The 12,130-nt window shown below is 36.0% G+C and overlaps 1 protein-coding gene across 5 annotated transcripts; it reads left to right on the top strand.

Moving 5' to 3' along the window:
- Nucleotides 1–153: 153 nt before the first annotated feature.
- On the top strand, nt 154–10,973 carry LOC109136327 (uncharacterized). Of its 5 annotated transcripts, none has more exons than XM_048639412.2 (13): nt 156–405; nt 804–865; nt 974–1,137; nt 1,430–1,493; nt 1,633–1,707; nt 1,796–1,864; nt 2,662–2,751; nt 3,716–3,741; nt 4,644–4,725; nt 6,154–6,182; nt 10,253–10,326; nt 10,441–10,526; nt 10,654–10,973. In XM_048639412.2, the coding sequence occupies exons 4-13, from the start codon at nt 1,430–1,432 to the stop codon at nt 10,707–10,709; spliced, it is 651 nt and encodes a 216-aa protein (XP_048495369.1). In that variant the 5' UTR covers nt 156–405; nt 804–865; nt 974–1,137; the 3' UTR covers nt 10,710–10,973. The 5 variants fall into 5 exon arrangements, with proteins under 5 accessions (XP_048495372.1, XP_048495369.1, XP_048495370.1 ...); XM_048639413.2 differs by having other exon boundaries at nt 788–865; XM_048639414.2 differs by lacking the exon at nt 804–865.
- The last annotated feature ends 1,157 nt before the right edge of the window (nt 10,974–12,130 follow it).

The following is a 12,130-nucleotide window of genomic DNA, read 5'->3' as shown; positions in this document are numbered from 1 at the left end:
ATAATAACAAACATAATAGGTAGTTCAAATATGACTAACTACATGTTTAATTATTATGTAATTTATATCATTCAACTTTAAAGAACAATATATATATTGGCCAAATAGTATCGACATCACCTCCCCATAATGCCTAGGGCTAAATAGCCCAATCTTCCATCAAATATGGGCTTTGTCACTTGTGTCAATTCTCCAAATACTTGCACCATTTTTTGAAAAAACACCAGGCGAGTATTTCTTCATTTTTTTTATTTGTCTCTCTTCCGAAAGGTATATAAACAGGTGGCCATATCAACTATCACGGTCCTCAATCAAAGTTGTGAAAATTGTTAGAAGAATTTAATCCCTCCTATTTCTTTGAAATTAGGGCGAATTTCGGTTTCTCTTCCACGAGAAAGAATCAGGGTAATTTGATTAATGATTTCCTTGTGTTTTTCAAATGCAATTTTTAAGAATTTTCGATTATTTGTTGCTTTAATTTTTTTTCCGTTACCAAAATCAAAAGTAGGTTCGTCATTCATTTACGTAGGTGCAAAGATTGTAATTATGAATTTAATTGAAGTAATTGTTTTCATTCGTAGTTACTGCAATTTTTAAGAAGAAGTATGAAGTATTAATCAAAATTTAGCAAATAGGTATTTTACTGATGCTATTTGTTATGATTTATGAACAATGGTGAAATTAGGGTTATTAATTATCATTCACCCAAAATTGAGTTTCATAGAGGTGATTTCAGTTAGTTTCTAGTTGAATTATTTTGATTAATTGAACGATTGTTATCGAAAAGTTGACTCGATTTGTAGATGATTGAGGGGTTGATTTGGGAACGATTGTGCTCTTCTGCTGCCTCCGTTCTATGAATACTGTGAGTTGTTTAAGGGTTTTGGTATAATCAGTTGCTTGAATTAGTTTTCTCTATCTTGATTTCCTTTGCTTGTTTGTTTTTTCTTATTTCCTATTTTCTTGCCTATAGTGAACCAAATACCTTGTAAGTGAAAAACGTTGATATATGTGGGAATTTGGGGCGAGAAGAGGTAGTCAAGACAAGAGGTGGGCTACATGATTTCGAGTTTTCTGTTTGGTGTTTGGACCTTCGCGATTGTGGCGATTTTGGTTTCCCGTTAAGGACCAATAAAGGTAAGTGACCATTGCTCAATTCTGTTTTTCCGCATCAAATTCGTCATTTCTCTATGGATTGAATAGAATTATCTATCTTCATAGTATAATTTAACTTCTGAAAACCCTAGATTTTACTGATGTTATGAATAATTTATAAACTTTCGGAATTTTGGTTTACGGTTAAATTTAGGGTTACGAAGTATATTATTCATCCGGAAATTAGCTTGATAAATGCTCTTTCAATTACTATTTTTATGTTTTATAGAATGATTTTGATTGATTATTGTGAAAATATTGACTTGTTATGTAGATGATTGAGGGGTCGATTGAAGCTGATAATCCTATTCCTGTTATGCCATCAATTTATGACGATTGTGTGTTGTTCAAACTTCTAATAATTCGGTTTTCGGTGTGTAAACTTGCTTTTTGTAATTGCAATCTTCGTTGCGTATCATAGGTCCTTAGTGACATGCCTTTTCATATTGTGTTATTGTTGTTGGTTGATCAATGTAGCCTCGGAGGAGGATTCTCGACCGTTGAGGATAAAACGTCGCGTTTCTCCTTTACCGGAGAAATTACATGGCAAAGGTGACCAAGTCTTATCTTCAAAAGAACGTTGCCTTTGCATTTTGTTTTATTAAATTTCATTCTAAGTCTTTGTAAATATAACCTTTAGAGATTGAGCTTGGAGGACCATTACGGAGGCTGCGACGTCGTGGTGTTTCCTCCTCCAAGAGATCACGCGGTAAATTTGAGCTAGTGCTTTACATTTTGTGTTTCCTTCTTACTCCTTATGACCCATTCTTTGTTAAATCTATCTAGCTTCGTCATGCAAGATTTAGGGCAGTGATGCTGTTTTCTCTAAGAAATCACATGGAAATGATTAGCTAGTCTTTGAAGTATTATAGTTGTTTAATATACGATTTTGTTATTTCTTTTTTCAGAAAAAATACAAAGTTTTGAAGAAATATCCTGCTATAATCCAACTTGGGCATATTAAGTTTTGAAGAAATATTCTGTTATAATCCAACTTGGCCATATTGTGATGATTGATGATCTCTACCAATTACCAGATTTGTTTTTCACAAATTACAAAGCTAATGGATGGCGAAAATCGGAAATAATTCCTCCCTCTCAACCCTAAACTTTGCACCAGATTTTTGTGTGTTGGGAAAGTTCTTTATCCTCCTAGATAGTTCAACTACGAACGCCGCCCTTGTTTATTTTGAAATCAAAACACCTTTCTCTATTAAGTTTTTTCTTTTTTGTCTTGCAAATAATTTTTTGGTGGGATGTATTCTAGAATATTTTACCGCCGTAGAGACCCATATTTCTTTCTACAATTAGCTCAATAATGGTACTAGGCGCAATTTTCCTCGTTAGGATTATATTCCGCACATGGCAAATATTTTGGATTCACTTACCCAAATTTTAATGCTGGCTGTGTTGTTACATTTCTGTGCTTCATTTTTACACCATAAATCCATACTAGCGCTTGCCATATCTATTCATTTGTACATCTAATTTTGTATATCAATCTAGTCAAAGAGGAGCAAGAGGAGCAAGATGGCCAACCACAACCGAAAATGCAACATAATGACGCTTTCTTAGCTGACAAACTATCTGGCACAGGTGAGCTAGTCTTCATAGGTGCTTCACTCGAAGAAACATTATCTTTCTTTTGAGGTCTTTCTGACATTCTTATTTTTTGAAAGAAATATTGTGTTAATATATGATAGATAATGGGAAACATCCCACTTGTTAACCAAAAGCAGGCGTTTTACATGCTACGGAGAAATTACATGGAATAGCTGAGCTGGGCTTCAAATTGACTTATGAAATGAACACGTTACTTGTTAAAAGTTAGAAAATTTTAATCTGGTTGGTTTGTTGTCGCCCGGCCCTTAGAGCATGAAGGAAAGAAAAGTCAATTTCATTAAGAGAATGGAGTACATATTAGTGAGTCAAACCTGGATTTGAGTTGTGTATGTTGGTTAGGTTAGAACGTTCATACGATGGATCGGTGAAATATGAAGTGCAGCTTTACAAGTTTCTGCTTTCTTGCAAGTTGAATTTATTCTCATGGTGTTTATCTATGAAGCATGGAAATGTTGGGGCCTAAGCTTTCTCCAATTCTGAAAAACATTTCCACGTTAGAGGTTTCCTGTTTCGTGAATGTATCTGTTTTCAAGACCCCTACATTTCTCGTGCTATATAGATGCTTGGTACATGTTACAAGGTATTCTTAACCTCCAATGATTTGACATCTTTCCATATTTCCATTTTTAATTTTGTATCAACGGCAACGTAATGTCTTGAAAAAAGGAGTAAAGTATTTGCAGTCCCTGAAAGTACTGTAAACATCTTGCAATATGGTATTTTCTTCTTCTGAATAATTTTTGAGAGCTTCAGTAATTGCTAATCTCGATATGGAGTTGTTTTTCATTTTGTGTGATGCATGATGTTTTATAATCTGGTTGATATCTCTCTATGAGACTATATTCTCTATAGTAGAGTTTGCTTGACTTTTGATTTTGTCACTGATTTTGTGTTCGTTCCTTCAGCCAAACTTATTCATCTCTGTGTTTCTCTACAGGTCCTTATACTTTCGTACCCTACCATGTACGTCTAATTTTTTGGGTTTGATACTTTTGGTTCTCTTTTTATTTATGGCGCACTAGTTGATAATGATGTTTGCGTCAGGGAAAATAAGGCATAGAGAATTTTGTGAACCACTAAGCACTATCCACAATTACAGACAATAGCTCCCATTAAATGAATGATTTGTCCTATACTCCTATTTGTCCTTTCCTCTTCAATATTTCCCTTTAGTCTCTCTCTTAGCCCTCCCACTGCAAGTAGATGAATTATTTCACATTTATAACTTAAGAAATCACTAATCATTTTACATTTAAAATTATTAATTATTTCATATTGATTAAATGCCTTGAATCTGGCGTCTCGAGTGATCCAATACGGGGTCTCATTGCTGGTTTAGCGAGTTAGGTTCCAAGAGGGGGGCGTACCCTTGGCTTTGGGTCAGGGTAATCCTTGTTAGGGATTTGGGGCAATGCTTCATAAGCCTTGGTATATATTTCTTATGGGCCATATTTTTGTGTTTAGATTCTTTTTGGGCCTAGTTCGTTTGTGCAGCTGATTTTCTGTCTAATTAGATACAAATTCAAATGTATATAACTTGCTTTTGGGAAGTTACCAAGGGAGATGAGTTAATAGTTTGAAAATTATGAAACAAGCTGTTTGAAGGTTGTCTTTTGGGGTTTGAATATTATCTGTATCTCTTGATTTTTTTTATTTTGGGGGGCTGGTGGTTTCTCAAGATCACTTTTGAAATCTTTATCATTCTAATCCTTATGTCAACATGGAATACTAAAGCACTATGGGGCCTCAATTTTACTATACATTCTTCTGTGTTTCGCTTGAACGAAATATTTCCTATAAAAAAGGTGTCTTCACTTTTGCAACATGGTGGTACATTCTGCTAACGCACGTACTCAAATTTTAAGGACGTAATTTACGAGGACGAGGATCGTGAGGCCAGCCCTCCTTTAGATGATGAGGAACTTTTTGACCGCCTTGGACTTGGATGTGAGTGGTTTATTTTTTTTGTTATGCTATGTTATTTTGAAGGACTGTTTTATTTGGATTGTTTGTTACTCGGACTTGGGTACCCATGTTAGACACGAGTATGTTGTAACTGGCCAACTTGCTTTTTTTTATGAATGGTTTATTTGATCTTGGCTTGCAATGAAATGCCAAGATATTTAAAACCGATGTTGGAGTGTCAATAACGTGATATGAAAGATAAATGAGGAATCTGTGTAATATAGGGTCTGTTTCTCTATGAGGGCCTTGCTCTCTTGTATGCGTTACAATATTGGATTGTACAGTGGCTTTGAACCTGTTGTAGACAATTACTAGGGGTTGAAGGTAGCTCCTTTGGCCATATACTATGTGGCTGTGTATTACATGGAAGAAACAATAGACCAAATCACCTTGGAGAAAACCCTTGGCAAAAAATTTAGCCTTATAAGTGCTTTATTGAGCAAAGTGCTTTAGTTGGATTAGCAATAGTCTATTCTTATTTATCATCACATAACATTACTTATGTAATTTCACATAATTCAAAAATTGCACATTTAGCTCAAGAAATATGCATATTAGCTCAAAGAATATGCAAATAAATCCTTTCATCCCTCTAATTTTAAGAATCTTCTCATTCGGCCGTAAATATATGCTTTTTTCTGTTCTTTTATTTGCATCATTGGTCAATTTGGGCCCTTTATTCAGTTGCACCATATCAATTTTGGCAAAGATTTTGATGTGATTTCACCTTTTACCTGTAAGTGCTCTAAAGGGATTCAATTTTCCTTCTCTCTCCTCTTTGGTAAAATTATGCAAAAAAAACAAATGGTCCAACTAAAAGATAAAAGATAACATACACACATGCCCACATGCACACGACAACTAGTGTTGGTATTATGCCTTGCAGAATAGGTTTAACTTAAGATGATATTTAACCTTTGGTAGCTTTATTCTCTTCTTAATGTTATACTCAATGTACAAAATTAATGAAATTGTTGTTTATGTTGTATTTAATGATAAACCATAGTATACCTATTTTTAGAGTTATTGGCCATAATTTACTTGGTTTGATAAAACATTTTTAAATTTTGAGCATATATGAACTATATGAACCAAAATGTCAAAATGTCAAAATGTCAAAATGTTGAGTGTGATTATAATTTTATAGGTATTTTTTTAGGATTATCATTTGTACTTGCTATTACATGACATTGTAATAAAAAAGAAAAGCCAATGTTCACAAGTTTGGACTACAAATTTCAAATTTGGCCTTCTGTGAAAAGAAAAGAGGAAGTTTGAACTTTTCTTACTGTAATTGTGTCTTAGTGGCTAGTGCCTATGACTTGGAATATTTATCATGATTTTGGTTTGTCACCTTCACCATCTCATTCTATATTGACCAAACTTCTTGCCTTTTCTTCTTGTGCCCAGGTCTTCACGTTAATTTTGATCGACCACATGTGAGTACTTGTCTTTTTCTTATTATGCTGTCTCTTGAATAGATAGAGAAGGTTTTGTGGATGTGCTAAGAATCTGATTATGGATCTGTTTTGCTTGAACGGACCTCATGCATGTTCTGTTAGCGCACACTAGAAGCAAATAGAAAGCTTCATTGCATTTAGTATGTCTGAAATTGTTCACAAAGTTCACTGTCATTGTCTTTTATAAAAAAATTACAATAAAAAGAGGGTATACACTAATTTATCCTTTCTGTCACTTATACTTCCTCATATCTTTATCAATTGCAACATTTAAGTTTTCACGATTGCCAGCAAACTATTACCATTTATATCTTGTTACCTTATATTAGAAATTATATAAAGTTGATATATTGAAAGTATATATCGAGACTAGTTTGAGGGTATCATTTCGCTAGTCTAAAGACAAAGTCTGGGACAAAGATTTTGTTGAGTTTGGACCCAGACATGCGTTATTGCAGATGGAGGATGAGTCTTGGATGAAGTTTGGTAAAATTTCAAACCTTGACAAAGACTAAAGCAAAATTCGAATGGTCAAATCTCTTGCCCAATAAGATTGTGACACCCTTTTTTTTTTGAAAAGAAAAAGAAAAAGAAAGCTGAAATAGATCAAATATAAATTACTTCCTCTGTGATAGAATAAGTGAAACACTTCTTTAAAAAAGCTCTTACATAAAGGAATAGAGTGTTTTTACTTATTGAAGTAATTTGTTAAATTTTTTTGTAGAAATTCTAGAGAGAGTACGAGGTATAAAGTGTAAAACTAGCTAGAATCTGGAGTGAGTACCTAATAAAAATTAGGTAAAATGTTAGTAAAAACTGATGTGGCAATGTTTGAAGTTCGGGATTGAGTTTGAGGGTTAAAACACACCCTAGCAAGACGCCACATGACTGTATTTTTCCATAGGTAAACATTATAATGGTGATAAGCTTGTGTGTGGATAGCGTAAAAATCAAATTGTTGCAATTACTAAAGAACGAAGGATGTATAATAGTAATCCTACATGCACGTAATGTGTGCGTTTATGTATATGAAAGATAATCGGTATAATTTATTAGTAAAACAATGATATTGTTTCTAACAATATTAAGGTTAAATCCATAGGGGCATATGGGACATTTTTCAGAGGGACACCAAACTCCCTTGCAGTAGGGGGGAAAATTGGGGATCCCAGGGGTGAGAATTCCTCCTTGCAAGGTGTGAGAGTCGATTCGAGTATATATATATATATATACACACACACACACACACACAACACACACACACACACACACACAACATATATATATATATATATATATATATATATATATATATATATATATATATATATATATATATGCTCTTGCAAGGGATCAAACTCGATCTCGTGGAATCGGAGGTGATGCCAATACCACTAAGTTATCACTTGCTCTTAGTATGTATGTATGTATGTATGTATGTATGTATGTATGTATGTATATATATATATATATATATATATACACACACACACACACACACACACATATATATATAAGTGAGCTCATATGAGAATGCATACTTACATGAAAAATGAGAATGAATTTTATGCGTTATAACTCTTATGAATAAGTGATGTAACTCTAATAATAAAATGATGTAACTCCAAAAAAAATATTAGAAAAAAAAAACTTTTTTGGGCTCAAAATTTTTTAGGGGGTATAAGTCTAATGAACAAGTGTTGTAACTCTAATTCAATCGTGTGGTTGAGATTCATTCTCATTTCTCATGTAAGGAGTATTCTCATGTGATCTTTCCCATATATATATATATAAAATCCTTGCAAGGGGTCAAACTCGATCCCGTGGAATCGGAGGTGATGCCAATACCACTAAGTTATCACTTGCTCTCTGCGCTCGTGCGCACGGACGCGGGCGGTGTCCGTGCGCGCGTGTGTGCATGTGCGTGTGCGTGTGTGTGTAAGATAGTAGATTAATTGTAATAGTAATACTTTTTGAGTACTAAGTTTTTTGTTTTTGGATTTTTGTTTTGTTCCTTTATTGGTGTATAGAGAATCAGAGATAGTAGAGACCCTTTTTGGTTTAATTTAAAAAACCAATAAATTGCGAATCTGTAAGTGCTCTTTGTTAGTCGAGGGTATAAGTAAAAGGTGGACACTAAGTCCTCCCCTCTCCATTTATTTAACAGAGATTTTGTACACTTCTCTAAATTTGCATACCTTCTTTTGAGAAAGCAACTTCTTGACTTCTCTTTGCTATCGGAAGTACCAAATATTCGTAATCTTGAAGAGGCTCCCAGCTAGGTAGGTTTGGGGGGTTGGCGTGCACTTTGCTTCAAATAGAAATTCTTTGTTTCCTCCAAAAATAAATCATTGTTAACAGTAAGGTCTGACCTCCACTGGATCACTTTCTTGCTTCAAGATGATGCCATGCGCGTGCCCCCTTTGTGGTGGCAGCCCCAGGGGAAATTCGAACACCTTTTAGAAGTGTCCTATGGCTCTTTGTAAGTAGGATGGTATAGTGTTCTCACGTGCTTCTTTTACAGCCATGTCTTGCTGTGATCTTTCTAGTTGATAGAACATTACAACTCCAATAAAATCCCACCTTCCTTTCTTAATAGTGGGCGTATCATAGCTTTAAGAGATATCCTAGACCTGGACAATCACATAGATAGGCCCCCCTTCAAGCAAATGGTCTCATTGTTCAACCGGTAGTTTATGGTTTGAAGTTTTTGTGATCACAATACCTAGCTTCTCAAGCCATTGAACGTCGAATATTAAATCTGAGTTGCCCAATTACAAGGGTAGAAAATCTTCACATATCTTCACTCCTAATTGTAATTTCACTCCTCTGCATTCTCCTATGCCATGAACTGATTCCCCATTCCTTAGAGAAAGTCTGAAGCTCTTGAATCCGATATATGCAGCCCTAACTTCTCCACGGTGTCCAAGGAAACAAAGTTATTGGTTTCCACCCTTACCATCCAGCCATGTGGGTCTTCTCTGTCAAAAAGCGGCATATCATGTTTCCGGTACTTCCAAGTCTCGGTATTATTACCTATACATCCATATCCACTTCTATATCCACCCCACCTAGAACTTTCACCATCACGAAATCCTCTTGGCCACTTATGGAGCCACCTCCTCCTGGTTCTCCCATAGGCTCTTCTTTTCTCTCCCCTTCACCGGCAAAGAGAAAGGCTTATGCTCTCGTCGTGGTGGTTATTTCCCAAATTTTCGTTTACAAATCCTTCTCTATGCGATTCAACCTCCTCTTCTTGTTGTATACGAGGCGTATGAAGGTTTTTGAGTTGGGTGAGTGACTGAGTGTGGATCGAAACTCTTAATGGAGTTAGTTCTGCTGTGACCGTAGTTTCTCGATCATCCCCTCCTGGGTTCGATTCTTGCTTCAAGCCTTTGAGTGGTTTGCTCGAGGTTAGTAATGATTTGGGTTGTGATTGTTGCTTTTCAGACTATCGAGAGCCAAGATAAAGAAGACCAAAATACTTTTCTGCGTGATTAATTACATTGTTTAAGCTCTCTATTTATAGCTAAACCGTATGCTCCCTTCTGTGCTTGCTCACGTCATTAGTGGCAGCTCATACCCCTACTGGCAGAATATTCCTATCCGATATTCGCTGACATGCTGCGACTCTATGGTGTTTTGATTCCTTCCTTTGTGCTCCTAATGCCATTGTCTAGCGTAGGTCGGCAGGATTGGAGGCCTTGGATGATTTGTTGCAGTTCTTTAAGCTTCTTTTAAACAGTTTACTGATATATCATAGCTGTACAAACTGTGTTTTGCTGTCCGCGTTATTATATGCACTGTTTTGATTTCATTATAAATGTCTTCAACAAGAGGTTGAACCTTGTAGAACGACGGCTGAGTTTTTGTTTCCTTTTGTACCTATGTGCAACTCTTTTCCTTCTCCCCTGAGATTGCAATAATTGCCTGAGTGGTTTTTTTCTGCTTGATGGTAATATCATGGTCATTCTGTCATTCATGAGCATTGATTTATATGTGAGTTTGCTTAATTTGTTTTTTCTAATTTGTTCTCTCATATTCTGTAGATTCATCAGATAGTCGTGCACGCTGATTATTGTGAAGAGTCTGGCTGTGTTAAATTGCTGGAAGCAATTAAGTGGTAGACCGTCTTTTTTTCTTTTGCAAGCTGAGTTCTGTTGTTATGTTATTATGTACACATGAATATGCTATTTTTCTGGATGCTTTATGATGATGTATATATTGCTTGTAACAGTGGAGATCGTTTTGTGGCCTGCTCTGCTGATAGCTGTGTTATGTTTTATGCCAAATTAGACCATGAAGAGGCTGCCAAGCTGCGTGGTAAATTACTCTTTTTCTGAACCCACAATATACAGTTTATAGAAGGGAGTAAAAAGTTGGTGCATGAAAATGGCAAAGTTCTTGTGGAAGGTCCTTTTCATGGGTTTCTTGGCCTTTATGTTCTCAGGTGTTGATGGAGTCAATGATGTGATTTCGTGCCGGGATTTATTCTGTGCATATTAGAGGAATGAGTTTCTCTTCCAACTAGCTTGAGATTGGCATATGGTTTGGAGCTGCATAGGCTTCGTGGACGCAAATACAAGAGAAGTTATCTGATACTGTTATTACACTAGATCTAGCTCTTCTCCTTCCTTTAGATTCTCTTATAACTACATCTGTGTTGGTGGATTTTTTTATAAAAATGATGTCACTGGAGAAGAAAATTATGCAGCTGAACTATCTCAACCAGACATCTGTTGATATAAATTTTGAGGTTGCCTATATTAATCAAGTCTTTAGGCCCCGTTTGGTTGGCACCAATGCACCATAGTATCTGGCTGGCTGGCTGCTACCCCTCTCTCTACTGACTTCACCTTCCTCAACCTCCTCACTTCCAGTTGCTAAATTAGCCACTTAGGTTATACTAGCATTTAGACTTGTAAGGGGTACAATCTACAAAGTAAAGGCTACAACTTCAAGATCATGTTAAACCAGACGAATCGATGTGATCAAAGTGCCTAGAGTAACTTTGACAATCACAATCACAAGATGTAGATCACAGTTATTATGACCACACTTCATAAAAAGATATGGGCTAGGATTTTTTTACCAAAACTATTCCGAACTGGGTGGGGCCAGGGAATTAAAGCTCTCCCGTTCTGTAACGGATTTTGAATTTGCCGTTCCGCGAAATCCCGTTACGGAACGCCATAATGAAATTCACGTACTTCTCGCCGCGTTGTCCGTTCCATAACGCGAACTCGCCGCGTTAGAACGATTTTATCTCCGTTACATCCGTTCTTTTCAAACATTGGCCAAATTTTTTTTATGGTTTAACTATATAGTTGAGGATACATGATATTCTATTAGAAAGCTAAGCTCTATTCATATTTTCTTAATCTTACCTGAAAGGCTGAAATTATCTACCCATCCGGTTTTCAACAAAAATGCTAGGATTGCTCTTTCTTTCGCTGCTTTCGCCGTTTCTTCCAAAATTTTGCTGATTCCTCGACCACGTACAACATATACTATGGACAGCAGCAAGCTCTGCCAACTATAGAGGGTCCGGTGGTAATTGAAACAAGAAATATTCAGCAAGAGTACACTGACGTGCCTGATGGACTGATGATTGGAAAGAGAGGCTAGTGTCCTAAGTTGAGAAGGGAACCAATGGAACTGACAATGAATTCTATGACCCCAAAAGAAGACAGAGAAAGAGTACTCACACCTTTCTTTCTGGGTATAGGCAGTTGGATCTTATTTCCAAAGATTTTGTGCTCAACAACTTGGCCTTGTCAGATGTGTTGTTACAGGATCAGATTTCTACTGCAGACTGTCTCCTGCCAAAAGAGGTGGGATGAGAAAGGCCAGCTTCCTACGAATACGAGATTGATGCCGTCACCACTTACAGTTTGATATCTGTTACATGGCAAGTGCAATTACTA

The sequence above is a fragment of the Beta vulgaris genome, chromosome 2 (genome assembly GCF_026745355.1).
Source record: "Beta vulgaris subsp. vulgaris cultivar EL10 chromosome 2, EL10.2, whole genome shotgun sequence".
NCBI lineage: Eukaryota > Viridiplantae > Streptophyta > Magnoliopsida > Caryophyllales > Amaranthaceae > Beta > Beta vulgaris.
The sequence above is the reverse complement of the archived record's forward strand: the minus strand, read 5'-3'. Positions and strand labels throughout refer to the sequence as shown.

Excerpts from the sequence above, each read along its gene's own strand:
- LOC109136327 (XM_048639415.2), top strand. The coding sequence starts at position 1,430 with ATGATTGAGGGGTCGATTGAAGCTGATAATCCTATTCCTGTTATGCCA. Across the intron at positions 1,865-2,661 it reads CTCCTCCAAGAGATCACGCG|TCAAAGAGGAGCAAGAGGAG; the intron begins GTAAATTTGAGC and ends ATATCAATCTAG. Across the intron at positions 10,527-10,653 it reads AGAGGCTGCCAAGCTGCGTG|GTGTTGATGGAGTCAATGAT; the intron begins GTAAATTACTCT and ends TTATGTTCTCAG.